Raw genomic sequence first — 19,328 nt, 5'->3', positions numbered from 1 at the left:
AGTTCATTTGGATCAGGCTTGGAGGGCCGAAGGGCCTGTTCCTGGGCTGTAAATTTTCGACGTTCTTCTTTGTTCTTTGTAGTTGACTTGAGGACAAAAAAGAAAATTCTGAAATAGTTCGAGCACTGGTCCCAGCTTCAGTGGGATTGACCATTCTCAGCAGCCACAATACTGTGAGATTCTCTCCAGTGAACAATGCGGACTGCAGGTGGCATGGTTGCTTCAGACAAGAAAACTTTTTGACAACTTTGCCTTTTCTCTTACTCGCCACAATACATGCTGACGAGTGGCGGATCTTCCAATTCAAGAAACGATAAAAATGGAAATACTAACAGTCAGTGGGGTGGATTAATAGCATTGGGGTGGGTGCTATCTCCCTCGCTCTGTCTCTGAGCCCCTTCTCAAAACAGTAACCAGACAAAAGCGCCTGCGGCTTTCCGCAGCCGGTGCCGGTACTGGGAGGGACTGGGGAAGCAGATGGATAGAGCTGGTTCTCTCCCGTTCACTGCTGGGTACATCGCGGAGGTTCGAGGTTTCTGACTGTGGCGAGTTCCGATAGAGAAACATTGTATCCGATTGATTGTCTGTTTAGTAACATTGTTACAAAGAAAAAGGTTTTTTTAGAGGGTGGAAAGGTTTGGAGTGACCTGCCGGCAAATATGTACAGTAAGTACAAAAAGTTTCTTCAAAACTTTTTTTTAAAATCCCCTCGTCCTAAGAAAAACCAGAACAAGTTTGATGAATGACCAAATGTGTTGGATTTCTACTTCCTCCCCATCTGTAAAACCGTGTCATCAGGGAGTCGTTGATTTGAACTTTTTTTTGTTTTAACTTGGATTATTCAGTTGTAACTTTTATTTTATTTTTGATTTTTTTGTGTGCGTGTGTGGGACTATGCTTATGTTCTTTTTGTTTGTTATTCGTTCCCCCTCTTTATTTTCGGATACCGAGGCCTCGCATCAGACCTGGGCCCCCAGTAAGAATCCGAGCCGCAGGAGACGAGAACGGCGGCGGCCAGCCATTCCAGATTTGTCACCTTCGTAAAAGATTTGGCTTAACCCGAATGAGAGGAGTCAGGGTTTTTTTTTTGCTTTGATATTGGGGTTTGATGATAAAGGGAGAAAAGTTGTGGGAAGTATAGGATAAGTACCCTTATTTGATCAGTGTTGTTCACCCTGAATTGCTGACAGGAGGAAATGAACAGCATCCATTAACTTGTAAAAGCAGTTAACGTTAAAATATTTTAAATTTAAAACCTAGTACCTGTAGAACCTACGAACCTCACTGCGTTCGTAAAATATGCCCTGTGTTGTATTCTCATGCTTAAGTGGCGTATTTGAGCTGGCAAATGGTTTCAGATTTGTTTACATGAATAATAGACACTAGGGACTCATTGTTTACTTGGGAGTTTCTCTTGCGGTTTCATATCAACTGGCCTAGAAGTTAAAAGCTTTATTCTCTGTGTTTAAAATCATCCAAGCAGTTTGTTGGTCTACTCTAAAACTTATGTTCTAGGAGATAAGACATGCTGCTGTCTTTACTGAAATTCTTTTTACAAAAAGGCCACTGGTATTGAATGATGGTGAACCAGATTCTGAGAGTATGTCTAAGAGCTTTGTGTTCCCTGGGTAATGAGCAGTGTGCATCAACCTGTCAACTTGGCACTGTTGCCTTAGCAGTTCCATATAGTTATGGAGCTCGAATTGCTACCCGCAGCCCAGTTGGTCAGGGATTGATGCTGCAACTGATTCTGTCCAGAAGATGTTGGAGCAGGACTAGGCCATTAGCCTATCAAGTCTGTTCCACTACTCCTTGAGATCATAACTGATCTAATAATTCTCCTCTCCATTTTTCTGCCATTTCCCAGTAACCCTTCGTTCCCTTACTCTCGTCCATCTTTGTACGTTGGGCAGAAGATATCTAAGCTTGAAGACCGGTATGAACATATTTAAGAACAGCTTCTTTCCTGCTGTTATCAGATTTTTGAACAGACATGTGAAATGTTAATGTTGATCCCTCTCTGTGCACCTTCTCTGGAGTTGATGTACTTTGTACGGTATGATCTGTCTGCACAGCATGCAAAACAATACTTCTCACTTTCTCGGTAAATATGGCAATAATAAATCAAATCTGTCTATATTGGCCTTGAATACACTTTACAAACCAGCCTCCAATATGTTTTGCAGTAAAGAATTTTTCAGATTCACTAATCCTCGGAAGAAATTCCTCCTTATCCTGTCTCAAATGTGCGACTCTCAGTCTAAGTTTATGCCCATGGAACCAATTCTTGCCTCTGTCTGGTCCACTACAAATCTTGTATGTTTCAAGGTTAAAAATTATGCAACAAGTTATAGTCCAACAGGTTTATTTGGAAGCACTAGCTTTTGGAGCGCTGCTCCTTCACCAGGTAGTTGTGGAATATAAGAGCATAAGACAAACAATTTTATATAGCAAAAGTTTACAGTGTGATGTAACTGAAATTATATATTGAAAAAGCCTGTTGTTAAGGACTGTTTGTTAAGTCTCTCATCTTGGTTTCAGTTCTTTCAAATGTAAATTTCAGAACGTTCTTAAAGTTACATTCTCAAGTGAATTTTAACAATAGGTGCCATGTTGGCCCAGAAATGGCATTGAAGGTTTGAGGTGCCCTGTGTGAGGCTGTCGGTGCTCCAATGTTCAGATTGATTCTAATCTAAAAAAGGCATTTACAGAATCTTACATGGAACATTTTTGGTGGGCTGGTGGGCGGGGGGGGAAGGAAAAGGGAAAGCTACAGGGAGTATGGAGTCAGGTAGAAAGATAAGCAGCAGGTTAGCATGTGTGCAGGGCTGAAGTTCAAGGCAGGATAGGAATGAAGCAAAAAGGAAGGATAACTTAGGACATATTACTAGAGATGTTGGAAATCATGAGCATAAGAAAATTAGCATTAAGGCGCTTTACCTGAATGCATGTAGTATTTGTAACAAAATAGATGAATTAACAGCACAAATCGTCGTGAATGATTATGATGTGGTAGACATCACAGATACGTGGTTTTGGGGGTTCAGGACTGGCAGTTAAACATCCAAAGATTTACAACTTATCGAAAAGACAGGGAGGCAGACAGAGAGGGTGGGGTTGCCATGTTAGTTAAGAATGAAATTAAATCTATGACACTGAATGACATAGGATCAGAAGATGTGGAGTCTGTGTGGGTGGAGTTGAGGAACCACAAAGGCAAAAAACCATAATAGGAGTTATGTACAGACCTCTTAACAGTAATCAGGACCAAGGGTGCGAGATGTACCAGGAAACAGATAGGGCATGTCAGAAGGCAAGGTCACGGTGATCATGGGGGAGCTTCAATTTGCAGGTGGACTGGGTGAATAATGTTGCCGGTGAATAATGTTGAAAGGGAATTCATGGAATGCTTACAAGATGGATTTTTGGAACAGCTTGTGAAGGAGCCCACAAGGGAGCAAGCTATTCTGGACTTAGTGCTATGAAAGATCTTAAAGTAAGGGAACACTTATAAGGCAGCGATCATAATATGGTAGAGTTCAGTCTGCAGTTTGAAAGAGAGAAGGCAACATCGGATGTAATGGTGTTACAGTTAAACAAAGGTAATTATGAGGGCATGAGAGAGGAAATGACGAAAATCAACTGGAAGCAGAGCCTAATGGGGAAGACAACAGAGCAACAATGGCAGGGGTTTCTGAGTGTAATTGAGGATACAGTACAGAGGTGCATCCCAAAGAAAAGAAAGACTACCTGGGGGAGGGAGGGATTAGACAGCCATGGCTGACAAAGGAAGCCAGGGAATGTATCAAAAATCAAGAGAGACCCTGTAAAGTGACCAAGAGCATTGGGAAATCAAGATTGGGAAGACTACAAAAACAAACAGAGGATAACAAAGAGAGAAATGAGGAAGGAGAAGATCAAATATGAAGGTAGGCTAGCCAATAACATTATAAATGATTGCAAAAGTTTCTGTGAATGCATATGAAACAAATGAGAGGCAAAAGTAGACATTGGGGCACTCCAAATTGATGCAGGAAGGCTAGTGCTAGGAGATAAGGAAATAGCTGAAGAACTTAATAAGTATTTTGTGTCAGTCTTCACAGTGGAAGATATGAGTAATATCCTAACAATTAAGGAGAATCAGGGGCAGAGTTGAGTATGGTAGCCATTACAAAGGAGAAAGTGCTAGAAAAGCTACAAAGGTCTAAAAATTGATTAATCTCCTGGCCCTGATGGGCTACATCCTAAAGTTCTGATGGAGGTGGCTGAGCAAATAGTGGAGGCAATGATAGTGATCTTTCAAAAGTCGCTGGAGTCAGGGAAAATCGCAGTTGTTACCCCCTGTTCAAGAAAGGACCAAGGCAAAAAATGCAAAATTATATGCCGATTAGCCTAACCTCTGTTGAGAAAATTCTCTAGAATCCATCGTTAAGGATGAGATTTCAAAATTCTTGGAAGTGCAAGGTTGGATTAGAGCAAGTCAGCATGGGTTTAGTAAGGGGAGATCATGCCTGACAAACATGTTAGAATTCTTTGAAGAGGTAACAAATAGGTTAGACCAGGGAAACCCAGTGGATGTTATCTATCTCGACTTCCAAAAGGCCTTTGATAAGGTGCCTCACGGGAAGTTGTTGAGTAAGGTGAGGGCCAATGGTGTTCAAGGTGAGCTACTGGCACCGATTGAGGATTAGCTGTCTGACAGAAGGCAGAGAGTTGGAACAAAAGGTTTTTTTTTGGAATGGCAGCCAGTGACAAGTGGTGTCCCTCAGGGTTCAGTGTTGGGGCTACAGCTGCTCACTTTATAGTTAATGACCTGGATGAAGGGACTGGGGGCATTCTGGCGAAGTTTTGCTGATGATACGAAGTTAGGTGGACAGGTGGTAGTACTGAGGTGGTGGGGAGGCTGCAGAAAGAGTTTAGGAGAGTTGTCCAGGAAATGGCTCATGAAATTCAACGAACAATGTGAGATCATGCACTTTGGAAAAATGAATACAGGCATGGACTATTTCCTAAATGGGGATAAAATTCATAAAGCCAAAGTACAAAGGGATCTGGGAGTGCTAGTCCAGGATTCTCGAAAGGTTAACTTGCAGGTTGAGTCTGTGATTAAGAAAGCTAATGTAATGTTGTAATTTATCTGAAGAGGGTTGGAATATAAAAGCGGCGATGTGCTTCTGAGACTTTATGAAGCTTTAGTTCGGCCCCATTTAGAATACTATGTCCAGTTTTGGGCCCCGCACCTCTGGAAGGACATACTGGCACTGGAGCGTGTCACACAGATGATCCCTGGAATGGTAGGCCTGACATACAATGAACCTGGGATTGTATTCATTAGAGTTTAGAAGGTTGAGGGGAGTCATAGAGATGTACAGCATGGAAACAGACTCTTCGGTGCAACCCGTCCATGCCAACCATGTATCCCAACCCAATCTAGTCCCACCTGCCAGCACCCGGCCCATATCCCTCCAAACCCTTCCTATTCATATACCCATCCAAATGCCTCTTAAATGTTGCAATTATACCAGCCTCCACCACTTCTTCTGGCAGCTCATTCCATACCTGTACCCCCCTCTGTGTGAAAAAGTTGCCCCCTAGGTCTCTTTTATATCTTTCCCCTCTCACCCTAAACCTATGCCCTCTAGTTCTGGACTCCCCAACCCCAGGGAAAAGACTTTGCCTACTTACCCTATCCATGCCCCTCATAACTTTTTAAACCTCTATAAGGTCACCCCTCAGCCTCCAACGCTCCAGGGAAAACAGCCCCAGCCTGTTCAGCCTCTCCCTATAGCTCAAATTCTTCAACCCTGCCAACATGCTTGTAAATCTTTTCTGAACTCTTTCAAGTTTCACAACATCTTTCCGATAAGAAGGAGACGAGAATTGCACGCAATATTCTAACAGTGGCCTAACCAATGTCCTGTACAGCCGCAACATGACCTCCATCCTCCTGTACTCAATACTCTGACCAATAAAAGAAAGCATATCAAACGGCTTCTTCACTATCCTATCCACCTGCGACTCCACTTTCAAGGAGCTGTGAACCTGCACGCCAAGGTCTCTTTGTTCAGCAACACTCCCTCGGACCTTACCATTAAGTGTATAAGTCCTGCTAAGATTTGTTTTCCCAAAATGCAGCACCTCGCATTTATCTGGGCCACTTCTCAGCCCATTGGCCCATCTGGTCCAGATCCAGTTGTAATCTGAGGTAACCCTTTTCGCTGTCCACTACACCTCCAATTTTGGTGTCATCTGCAAACTTACTAACTGTACCTCTTATGTTGTGGAATTCCACTGGTCACAGGCCTCCAGTCTGAAAAATAACCCTCCACTACCACCCTCTGTCTTCTTCCTTTGAGCTAGTTCTGTATCCAAATGGCTAGTTCTCCCTGTGTTCCATGAGGTCGAAACTTAGAAGATAATGCATGGCTTAGAAAGGGTGGACACTAGGAATTTGTTTCCGTTAGGTGGGGAGACTAGGACCTGTGAGTACAACCTTAGAATTGGAGGGGGTCAATTTAGAATGGAAATGAGGAGACATTTCTTCAGCCAGAGAGTGGTGGGCCTGTGGAATTCATTGCCACGGAACGCAGGGAGGCCGGAGCGTTAAATGTTTTCAAGGCAGAGATTTGATAAATTCTTGATCTCGCAAGGAATTAAGGACAATGGGGAGAGTGCGAGTAAGTGGCGTTGAAATGCCCATCAGCCATGACTAAATGGTACAATGGACTCAATGGGCCGAAAGGCCTTACTTCCTCTCCTATGTCTTAAGGTCTTATGGATTTGTGCAGTTTTTGAGCAAATAAAATGTAACTCTGCAAGTACAAATTCAACCCACAAACTTGTATGTGTGTTTGTTGGGTGGGGTGCAGGGGGGCATGAGTGTCTGTGAGAGAGAGTGAGAGTGTAAAGGGGTATAAGTCCGTGAGAGGGTGTGTGTATGAGCATGGGTGTGGGAGTGTCTGTGTTAGCGTATGAGAGAGAGTCTGCGTGAGTGTATTGATCTGTAGGAGTGTGTGTCTGTGTGTAAATGTAGTGCAGTGGGGTCACCTGTAGTGTGACCTGAACCCAAGGTCACGGTTGAAGCCATCCCCATGGGTGGTGAACTTGTCTATCAGCTTCTGCACAACACAAAGTGGCAGATAAGCAGACGGAGGTGCGCATGCAAACATGCACACACACTCTTACAGACCCCTAAACCACGCAGACCCTCTCTCATACACAAGTACTGTCTCATATGCCTACGCATACACTCCCACACTCTCATGCACACATACACCCTTTCACAGACTTCTACCCCCTTGCACTCTCACTCACACACATACACACAATGTCTTGCAGATGCTCATACACATCCTGTGCGCACACACATGCAAATAAGTTTGTGGGGTGAATTTGTACTTGCAGTATTACATTTTATTTTGGTCAAAAACTGCATGAATCCATGTAAGATTCTGTAAATCCCCTTTTTTAGATTAGAATCAGTCTGAACATGGGGGCACAGACAGCCTCACACAGGGCACCTCACACCTTCAATGCATTATCTGGGCCAACATGGCACCTATTGTTGAAGTTCACTTGAGAATGTAACTTTTAAGAAAATTCTGGAATTTACATATGAATGAACTGAAGCCAACATGCCCATCCTAAAAGATGAGAGACTTAACAACCAATCCAGGTCATTTTCAATATATAATTTCAGTTATATCACACTGTAAACCTTTGCAATAAATTTTGTGTTCTACGATCTTATACTCCACAACCACCTGATGAAGGAGCAGTATTCCGAAAGATTGTGCTTCCAAATAAACCTGTTGGACTCTCACCTGGTGTTGTGTGATTTTTAACTTTGTACACCCCAGTCCAACACCAACGTCTCCAAATCTTGTATGTTTCAATAAAGTCACCTTATTCTTCTAAGTTACTGTGATTACAGGCCCAACCTACTTAACTGCTTCTCATAAAATGGTTCCACCGTACTTCTTATCAGCCGAGTGATTCTTTGCTGGACCGCCTATAATCCAACTTTATATTTCCTTCGACAAGGGACCCAGAATTCTAGCATTTCCGCTGTCATCTGACAAGTGCTTTGTATAGTTTTATCAAAATCTCCCTACGTTTATACTCCATTCTCTTCAAAGTAAAGGCCAATGATCCATTTACCATGAGGAAATTAGTTAGCGGAGCTCGACAAAAGGGATGGCATGGGTTTCTGAGTGTCTGGGAGTTCGAGGAGCAGAAAAAAACAGCATAATTTCATCCAGCTCTTCATTATTCGCCAGTGGCCTTTGGTCAGAAATGTGGATGCGCAGTTGGTGAAAATCCGGTCTGATAATCTGATGCTTGCTTTCCAGGATTGTACATAAAAGGTTAAAGTTGGAGTTTTCCTGTATCTAGACTAGTTCTAAATGAATGTAAAAGTTGAACAAAGTATACTTGGCAAGTTTGGTAAATAAGTTGTAGAATCATAGCACAGAAGTAGGCCATTCAGTCCATCATGACTGTACTGGCTCCATTTGGTAATATCGAAATGAATGAAAGCAAAATACCATGAATGTTGGAAATTTGAAATGCAGACTTAAAATACTCGAGAGACGCTGTTTTCAAGAGCCTCTCTCCCCCCGTAAACTTGCATTTTTCTCCAAGAACCACGGCAACATACATTTGCAGTGCACATTTTTGACAACAAGGTGTTCCAAGAATTAGCTGAAACAAAGAAAAAAACTTGCATGTCCAACTGCAAAAGGAAATGTCAGGAGAGATGAGTTGACGTTTGAATGGAGGTGTTGACCTGGGAATGAAGTTTGGAGGTGCAAACCAAAGACAGTTGCTTCAGCTGTCCAAGTATTTTGAGGCAATTTATCCAATGTTATATTCCAGGCAAGCAGTATGGGGATGTGTTAGTGTGTTCATGTCACTAGATTGGTAATCAAGAAATTGAGCTGATGTTCTGGGCTCATTGGATTTGAATCCCACTGTGGCAGATAATGAAATTTGAATTCCGTTTATAAAAGACTGGATTTTTGCAAACCATGAAGCATATCTCAACCAAGATGTTATGAAACTTGAAAGGGTTCAAACAAAATTTACAAGGATGTTGCCAGGTTTGAGCTATAGGGAGAGGCTGAATAAGCTGGGCTATTTTCCCTGGAGTGTTGAAGGCTAAGGGGTGACTTTATAGGGAGTTGATAAAATCATGAAGGGCATGGATAGGGTGAATAGCAAAGGTCTTTTCCTTAGGGTGGGGGAGTCCAAAACTAGAGGTCATAAGTTTGAAGTGAGATGGAAAGGATTTAAAACAGACCTAAGGGGCAACGTTTTCACACGCAGGGTGGTACATGTATGGAATGAGCTGCCAGTGGAAGTGGTGGAGGCTGGTACAATTACAACATTTAAAAGGCGTCTGGATAGGTACATGAATACGAACGGTTTAGAAGGATATGGGCCAAATGCTGGCAAATAGAACTGGATTTATTGAGGATATCTGGTCAGCATGCATGAGTTGGACTGAAGGGTTGTTTCTGTGCTGTCCATTTCTATGACTCTAGGACATGCCTTTTTAAAATTTTTAAACTGAAGTTTTGCAATGGAGGATCAGGGAGACCCCATGTTAACCAATTAGCCCTCTATTTCTGATAAAGTATAAATGATTGACCATTTTAAAATATGATACTCTTGCATGTGTCCTGAGAAATACAAGCTGAAAAATCAGAACAGCATATTTTTTTAAGTAATACTTTCAAGAGTGAGAATATTCATTGTTGGGGAGTACTTCACTCAAAGTGTACTGAAAATCTGGAAATCTGAGGTTGGGGGAAGGATAATATATGATTTTTGTAAATAAGAAGGCTGGATTTTAATACAGTTGGATATTAAGGGTTAGGAAACCAAAGTTGATGAATAGAGTTGGGATACAAATCATCAATGAATAATAGAATCCCTACAGTGTGGAAGCGGGCCATTTTGGCTTATCAAGACCACACCGTCTCTCCGAAGAGCATTCCATTCAGACCCACTCCATCTCTGTCACTCTGCATTTCCCATGGCTGACTCACCTGGCCGACATATCCCTGGACACTGGGCAATTTAGCATGGCCAATCCACCTAACCTGCACATTGTTGGACTGTGGGATGCCATTGGGCACCCGGAGGAAACCTATGCAGACAAGGGGAGAACGTGCAAACTCTACACATACAGTCATCCGAGGATGGAATCAAACCTGGGTTCTTGGCGCTGTGAGGCAGCAGTGTTAACCACTGAGCCACCATGTTGTGAACTGAAAGGTTTTAAGGGCTGAGTGGAATATTGTTCAAATTCAGAAAGCCAGTTGGTGAAGAAGGATTCTGTTGACCATCTTCACACAGTTTTAAATTTATTTAGAGTGTAACTTTCCGTGCATATACCCAACCATCATTTTTAGTATGAATTTCCTCATATGTATTTTTTATGCCTTTTTTTTTAAAATATCCAGAAGTGTTCTTAGATACAACTGAGCATTTTTTTCCTGTCACCAAATCACTTTTTTTTACACCAGTAATAACACCCATGTTCCCCACTTGATTAAGGATGTGCAAAGCCTGTTAAGGGCGATGCAGTCCACCAAAAGTGAGGGGTAGGAGGCTAAATCCAAATGGAGTTGGGAGGGGACTTTGCATGCGTTCAAAACTCCGATCAGTTTACTCCACCTGATGAAGGAGCAGCACTATGATAGCTTGTATTTTCAAATAAACCTGTTGGACTATAACCTGGTGTTGCGTGACTTCTGAATTTGGTCACTCCAGTTCAACACCAGGGCCTCCACATCATGCACGAAACTAGACACAGTTAATGGCAATTAAAACCTATTGTTCTTTACTGGTCTGTACCAATGTACGTATCATTATGTCTTATCCCTCTTGCTCAACTATGTTTCTTCTAATCTTTCCTGCTTCTGCATGGCTGTGCAGCCAAGAGAGAATTTTGCTGCTCAATCTTGATAACAACAATATTCCCCCTTTTTGTGGGATTATCACATTTCCTATCTTATGTTTGTATGGCCCTGTGCTATAACATCAGGTTACGACAGACCTCCACATTCTCATCAGCCATCGTGAAGCAGTCTTCTTAGAGACGGGTTATATTTTTAAAAATATAGCACTTTGAATAAATACCCGAAAAGACGGCATGACAAAACTTTACGTTTGGCTGTAATAAGCAAACTAAGAATAAAACATCAACTAAGCACTATTTGTGTCAGCAAGTTGTGCATTAAAAAAACCAAACATGGTCTCGCTTTTACTTTTTTAACAACAAAAAAAAAACTCACTTCACACTTGTGGTTGTCACTGTCCCTTAGGTAACCATCTGACTTCCTCAGAAACAGTTCCTAAAGGAATTCTTAACTCCTTTGTGGTCTAATGTGCCTTTTGTTTTACCCTGCAGCAGCTATATTCATGATGGTTTTAGTGCTGTGCGCTCTTTGTAGACAGTGAGGATGTGGTGGTAACACCTCTATTACTTTTCTTTCCCAGACTGATAACTTACAGATATTTTCTAATCAACCTGTTCAGGGATGCTGCTCTATGCCTCTGGGGCAAGTGGGACCTAAACCTGGGCCTCCTAATCCAGGGGGAGAGACACTACTGCTGCATCACAAGAGGCCCCACTGGTAACTTTATTATTTTTTAATCAATCTAATCAGATATGTTGTGGCGCATGTAGGGCAGCAAGTTAAAAATCACACAACACCAGGTTATAGTCCAAAAGGTATATTTGGAAGCCCACAACCCACCTGATGAAGGAGCAGTGCTCCAAAAGCTAGTGCTTCCAAATAAACCTGTTGGACTATAACCTGGTGTTGTGTGATTTTTATCTTTGTACATCCCAGTCCAACACTGGCGTCACCAAATCTATGGCAGCTAGGCCTTGAATTAGGCCTGCTCACCCAAAATTATCGACACGACCACTACCCTGCAAGGCCCCTGCTGGTAACTTTAGTTCTTTTATTCAGTGATGACCAGCATCTGTTCGTGGTTTAATCTTTTCTTTTTTTTTAATATACTCTTCAAACCTTCCCAAGCACGTGTTTGAGGCCATCTGACCCCCTATCTCCTTCTGTGGCTCAGTGGTGTATTTTATTTAATTACAATGCAAATAAACCTGGGCTCTTTAGATTTTCATTTACTTCGATTTAAATTGCTCCCTCAGCAATTTTGCAGGGAGAAGATTGTAATTAAGCATTGTTGTCTAAATGTGACTGCAAATGCCCTTATGCCTGTGGTGTATAAGTGGGAGGAGGAAGATAAATCTATCTCTAAATGACTCATTGTGGTCTAATGTATCTTTTTCTTTTACCCAGCAGCAGCTATTTTCATGATGGATTTAGTGCTATGCATTCTTTGCAGAAAGTGAGGATGTATTGGTGACACCCTGTGAAAGCAGGAAGTCACAGTCTAGTGATGAGCATTTAAGCATTTCATGTTGGAATTCTGTACAGTAAGCAGCAATCAAAAATGTTCACCTCTCCAAAGATTTCTTGTGTAGAAGGAGCAAGATCACAATTTTATGTAGATAAGCTAAACAATCAACTTGCAGGCAGCAAAGTCACCTAAAGAACAAGGTGTTAATGAGCAGTTTATCTTTTTTAATGATGTTTAGTAGATAAGTGTGAATTGGCAAACTGCGAGAGCTCCCTTGCTTTTGTTGGTGTCACGGGATTTTTTAACCTGGGAAAGATGGCACTTCTGACTGCCAGGTGCTCAAGTGTCAACCTGGATTAGTGTTGTTATTTTTAATCAGTGTTGTCCAGCCATTTTATGACACCACCCTGGAGCAGCTGGGGCTTAAACCCACACCACCTAGCCCCGCGGTAGAAGCACTATCACTGCACCACCCAGATCAGTGATGTCCAATGCTTTGCATTAGTTGCCATGTGTGTTCAATTGCATTTCTGACTACTAGATAATAAGTGCATAATAAACTCTGGCATGTGGTCTCAGTACTCATTTGCATGTTTTGTGCAAGTGAACTTTCACTTGTTTTTGTACTTGTCAATAGAATGATGAGCGGCACAGCAGCTCAGTGGTTAGCACCTCTGCCTCACAGTGCCAAGGACCCGGGTTCGTTTCCAGCCTCCGGTGGCTGTGCAAACTCCACACAGACATTCTTCCCGTATCTGCGTGGGTTTCCCCCGCCTGCTCCGGTTTCCACTCCCAATCCAAAGATATGCAGGTTTGGTGAATTGGTCATGCTAAATTGACCATAGTGTAGGTTATTAGTCAGGGGTAAATATAGGGTAGGGGAATGGGTCTGGGTGGGTTACTCTTTGGAGGGTCAGTGTGGACTTGTTGGGTCAAAGGGTCTGTTTCCACACTGTCGGGATTCTAATTCTAATTCTAAAATGATGAAAAGCAGAATGAGTGTTTTACCAAAAAAAAGCTTTTGGGCCTCTATTTGACATGTTGCCCAGATGAAAGTGTAGCTCTCCCTCAGTACGGCACTGAAGTGTCACCTTGGATTGTGTGCCCACGTTCCTGGAATGCGACTTGAATTTACAATTTTCTGATACAGAAGTAAGAGCACTGTTACTGAACTAAGATTATAGAGCATAGAACATTAAATGCAGTATGTGCCCTTCAGCCCTCGATGTTGTGCTGACCTGTGAAACCAATCTGAAGCCCATCTAACCTATACTATTCCATTCTTGTCCATATGCCTATCCAAGGACCATTTAAATGCCCTTACAGTTGGCAAGTGTACTACTGTTGCAGGCAGGTCATTGTCCTTACTACTCTCTGAGTAAAGAAACTACATCTGTCCGATATCTATCACCCCTCAATTTAAAGCTATGTCCCTTCGTGCTAGCTATCGCCATCCAAGGAAAAAGGCTCTCACTGTCCATCCAACCTGTCTAATCCTCTGATTATCTGATGTCTCATTTAAGTTGCCTCTCAACCTTCTTCTCTCTAACAAAAACAGCCTTAAGTCCCTTAGCCTTTCCTCGTAAGGCCTTCCCTCCATACTATGCAATATCCTCGTAAATCTCCTTTCCAAAACTTCCAATTCCTTCCTATAATGCAGTGACCAAAACTGTACGCGGCCGTATTAGAGTTTTATACAGCTGCCAGCATGGTCTCATGTTTTCTAACTCAATCCCTCTACCAGTAAAAGCTAACACACCTTATGTCTTCCTAACAACCCTATCAATCCTGGTGGCGACTTTCAAGGAACTATGTACCTGGATACCGAGATCTCTCTGCTCATCTGCACTGCCAAGAACCTTACCATTAGCCCAGTACTCTGCATTCCTGTTACTCCTTCCAAAGTGAATTTGGGCGGCATGGTGGTACAGTGGTTCGTACTGCTGCCTCACAGTGCCAGAGACCCGGGTTCAAATCCCGCCTCGGGCAACTGTCTGTGTGGAGTTTGCGCATTCTCCCCGTGTCTGCGTGGGTTTTCTTCGGGTGCTCTGGTTTCCTCCCACAGTCTAAAGATGTGCAGGTTAGGTGAATTGGCCATGTAAATTGCCCGTAATGTTAGGTGAAGGGGTAAATGTAGGGGAATGGGTCTGGGTGGGTTGATCTTCGGAGGGTCGGTGTGGATTTGTTGGGCTGAAGGGCCTGTTTCCACACTGTGTAATCTAATGAATCACCTCACACTTTTCTGCATTAACCTCCATTTGCCACCTCTCAGCCTAGCTCTGAAGCTTATCGGTGTGTCTCTATAACCTACAACGTTCTTTGTCATTCACCACAATTCCACCGACCTTCGTGTCACCGCAAATTTACTAATGCATCCGTATATGCCCTCATCCAGGTCATTTGTATAAATGACAAACAACAGTAGGCCCAAAACAGACCTTTGTGGTACCCCACTAGTACCTGAACTCCAGGATGAATATTTCCCATCAACCATCACCTTCTGTCTTCTTTCAGCGAGCCAATTTCTGATCCAAACTGCTAAGTCACCCTCAATCCCATGCCTCTGTATTTAATGCAATAGCCTATCGTGGGGAACCTTTTCAAATGCCTTACTGAAATCTATATACAGCACATCAATAGCTTTACCTTCATTCTCCTGTTTGGTTACCTTCTCAAAGAACTCAGTGAGGTTTGTGAGGCACGACCTATCCTTCACAAAATCGTGTTGACTATCCCGAATCAACTTATTCCTCTCTAGTTCATTATAAATCCTATCTCTTATAACCTTTTCGAACACTTTACCCATAACCAAAGTAAGTGTATAATTTCCAGAGTTTTCTCTATTCTCTTTCTTGAACAAGGAGACAACATTTGCTATCCTCCAGTCTTCTGGCACTATTCCTGTAGACAATGATGACATAAAGATCAAAGCCAAACCTCCCTGCTTCCCAGAGAATTGTAGGATAAATCCCATCTGGCCCAGGGGACTTATCTGTTTTTACACTTTCCAGTATTGCTAACACCTCCTCCTTCTGCACTTCAATCCCATTTAGTGTCATAGCTTGTATCTTAGTGTTCTCCTCAACCACATTGACTTTTTTTAGTCTGAATACTGACGAAAAGTATTAATATCATGCTTCCCCTATCTCCTCTGACTCCATGCACAACTTTCCACTGCTATGCTTGACTGGCCCTACTCATACTCTCATTCTTGATATAGCTATAGTTTTCCTTGATCCTATCCACCAATGACTTCTCATGTCCACTCCTAGCTCTTCTTAGCTCTCTCTTTAGGTCTTTCTGGGCTAGCTTGGAACACACAAGCACCCTAACTGAGCCATCACATCTCATCCTAACATTAGTCTTCTTCTTCCTCTTGACAAGAGATTCAGCTTTCTTAGTAAACCACAGTTCCCGTCCTTGACAACTTCGTCCCTGCCTGGTCCTTGAATAAGCTCCACATTTCAACTGTGCCTGTTCCCTGCAGTTTCCTACCCCATCCTCTGCATCCTAAATCTTGCCTCATAGCATTGTAATTGCCTTTCCCCCAGCTTTAACTCTTGCCCTGTGGTATATACCTATCTCTTGCCATCACTAAAGTAAACATAACTGAATTATGGTCACTATCACCAAAGTGCTCAATCTAACACCTGGCAGCGTTCATTACACAGTACGAAATCTAATATGACCTCGCCCCATGTTAGCCTCTCCAAATACTGTGTCAGGAAACCCTCCTGCACACATTGGACAAAAACTGACCCATATAAAGTTAACACTTTACAATGATATGTCGACAGCCAATGTGTGTTGCAACTGGAACGACTGTTGAAATGATACATGTGTGATTCACAATGTCTGAAAAAAAGAGTGCAACCATCTGACCATATTTTTCAATTTCCTTATAATGCTCATAGATGCATTTGGAGGGAAGTTAAGTAAACTCAAAAGGATAAAACAAAATGGAAAGTTTAGGCTGATGGGATCAGGTGAAGAGAGATTGGAGAAGGCTGGTATAATTAAAGACAAGTCAAGTGCTCAAATTGGAATAAACTTTTCAGTTTTTAGACACAATGGAGGCTCTTGGGTTGTACAATCAAAACATTGATAACAAGCCTCTGAATAAACTGGACTAATTTCTGGGCTGTGGCAACTATTGTACGGGGTGATTAATAAACTGATTCTATAGTCAAGAGAATTTTCAGGAATGAGGTGGTCCAATTGAAACATCATAAAATTATTAAGCTGACTGTGGTCACAATAAATTAAGAACATGTTTCATTGACTTACTGGGTGAGCAGACATCTTTTATATTTGTGTCCTCACTTTACATTTGCCGGCAAAAAGAATTGTAAACGTAAATGTCAGTAGAAATGGATCTCTATTATTCATAGTTCTGGTGCAAAATAAGTTAGCAATCTTGGCCAAAGAGGAAGAAAGGGTGACTGGTGCAGGATGCAGTAGTCCATGGTTCCTGTATGGAGCAGTGTGGCAGAAACGTTACCTTCTATGAACACCATGTTCCTTAGCAAGGATGTTCCTCCATTCTGAGCACCAGTAATTGCCAGGGACCAAAAAGAGGGACTTTATGTTCTTATGACTCATTAAAGTTGAAATAAACTAGGAGTAGAAATAGGTAATTTGAGCCTTTGAACCTACCCGGGTGAAACACCCTCTCAGCATCTACCCTGTCAAATCTATTTAATAATATTTTGATGTTTCAATTGGATCACCTCGTTCTTGAAAGTTCTGTGGAATATAGACTCAGTTTAGTTACTATTTCATTATACGATAGTGGCCACATCTCAGAAATTAATCCAGTTTCGTCAAAGCCTGTTAGTGTTTTGATTGCATAACTTGAGAGCCTCCATTGTATCTAAAAACTGAAAAGTTTATTTCAATTTCAAGCATTTGACTTGATTTTAATTATATCAACTGTCTCTAGTCTTTTTCACCTAATCCTATCAGCCCAAACTTTCCATTTAATTTTCTCCTTTTGAATTTATCTAGTTTCCCTCCAAATGCATCTATGAGCATTACAAAGAAAATAGTAAAGTATGGACAGAATGTTTACTAAGCTTTAAAATGACTTCACATTTGCACACTCATCCCCATCCTTTCTTAGTTTTGCCTGAAGAATCTGCATGTACTATGCCACTCAAATCATGAACAGTTAACGAACTAATTCAGACCAAAAGCATTTTAATTATCAATGGGCAGCAATTTCATATTTGCCATGTTTTTTGAAAGTATTACCTTATGTTCATTCATGTTGAAATCCATCTGCCAGCGTTTATTCCATCAATATAATCGCCTTTGAATGTGATTAATCCCCTATATTGGGCAATGAGCCATGTTGTTTCATATTCACTTTTGTTTTGAACATGCTGTTCTGGTTTGTTTTGGCCCTTAATTCTAGGTCAAGAAACATATGATTGGTTATTCATTGGCTTCCTTCAGTCAATTAGAAATGGAAATAGATTTGTAGTCCTTAGCACCTTTTTAATGATGTCCAAAAGTACTTCGTGGTCAATTAAAACTGGTTTGGTTCCTCTTTAAATGAATTGCACTCAACTCCGACCAGAATGTTATGAATAATTTTGCCCAAGTGTCCCACAGTACCACAGCGGTCAAATCATTACGTACACAAAACAATTCCAAAGTGAAGCAGTCCCTGTTTATTCAGAGCAAAATTACAACAAACTTTAATACTAAATATACTATTCCTAATCCAATTTAGCCCTTTAAGGTTACAATACTTCCCGAGTCTCTTGTAAATTTATGCTCTCTGCTGCTCTGTCTCTGAGTCTGCGAAGCTGCTACCTTTCTGTCTCTGGATTGTCAGCTGGTCTCTGCCAGTAAACATGCTGGTCTCTTCAGAAGGCCTCAGACAACTCCACAGATTCCCGAGAGCAGTTCCAAGAGAGAGGTCTGCAGGTGAATCCATGTTTTTATACGTTTTAGATGGTTTTCTGGAACTTTGTTTAGTTCTGGCCAGTCAGGGAGATAGACTCTTGTTTCAAACTATTAAGTGTACCAATTAGATGGGGTGCTGCTGTTAGTTTCTTTGTGTAGCAGGACTCAGTGCCTTTCATCCTGGGCCCTCCTTTGTTGAGTGAAGAAGTTGTTAGGGTGTCTGTCCAGAATAACTGTTGCCTTTTACATTATACTAATGTCATTAAAACCTGGCTGCTGTGTTTGTACTGTGTCTAGTGTGTGGGTTTTGTGATTTAAGAGTTTCACTTTGCCAGTGTATCCAGCATCCTTTGCTTTCGGCCAAGTTAGCAATCTGTCTGTGTTTAAGCAACCAGGAGGCTGTTACAAACTTATGAAAAGTCATCATTGCTGGATTACTTTAAGTAAGTGCCTTCAAATTCCATTTGCATCGATGACATTGTCCCAGCACTGTCCTGTTCTTTTATGAAAGGTAAGTGATGTTAATAATTGTGTGCCCAAATAAACTTTATTTTGCTGATCCATGTCTTTGGCTGAGAAGGTTCTGCATTCACCTGAAAGTAATTTATAATTTTGTGGAGATGAAATATAAGATACATGTGAGTGAAAAATCAAGAAACTCATAAATCGCAAATAATTAGATTTAATATTTGGCAGCATGAAAAAAAGGTGCATCACATTAAAGCCTTTTGTCTTGTACTCATCAGAGCAATTTGCAAGAATACCAATGTAAAAGGAAAACAGTATGTATACTATATGATTGGTTAGCAAGTGGACGTGGGGAGAGACACTGCCATAGCGAATGCACCGTTTGATAATAGTTAACTGCCCAGTTTTGTTTATATTTTCAGGCAGGCACGTTGAGTTTGATTGGTAAAGGGATTGATTTGAGAAAGGAGCCAGAAAATGGCTGTCACACTCTTTGAGTTGAAACAGGTGCAGAGTATGTTCTATCTGTTTGCAAACAACAAGGCCCCATG

General features: G+C 41.7%; 1 protein-coding gene across 2 annotated transcripts in view; it reads left to right on the top strand.

Moving 5' to 3' along the window:
- The first annotated feature begins 405 nt into the window (after positions 1-405).
- Positions 406-19,328, top strand: part of gpsm1b (G protein signaling modulator 1b) — a 255,633-nt gene continuing 236,710 nt past the window's right edge. The window contains exons 1-2 of one of the 2 annotated variants that reach the window (XM_087998247.1): positions 406-666; positions 11,548-11,645. Coding sequence is in view for 1 of the 2 variants with exons in the window: in XM_087998244.1 (XP_087854370.1) it covers positions 660-666 (7 nt within the window). In the remaining variant the exon portion in view is untranslated. The remainder of the gene's footprint in view (positions 667-11,547; positions 11,646-19,328) is intronic. The other variant, XM_087998244.1, reaches the window with a different exon arrangement.

The sequence above is a fragment of the Chiloscyllium plagiosum genome, unplaced genomic scaffold (assembly GCF_037043375.1).
Source record: "Chiloscyllium plagiosum isolate Xiang-an unplaced genomic scaffold, Cpla_swu_hap1 HiC_scaffold_21, whole genome shotgun sequence".
In the NCBI taxonomy this organism is placed as follows: Eukaryota; Metazoa; Chordata; class Chondrichthyes; order Orectolobiformes; family Hemiscylliidae; genus Chiloscyllium; species Chiloscyllium plagiosum.
Note: the sequence above shows the minus strand (reverse complement) of the source record. Positions and strands in the feature narration are given on the sequence as shown.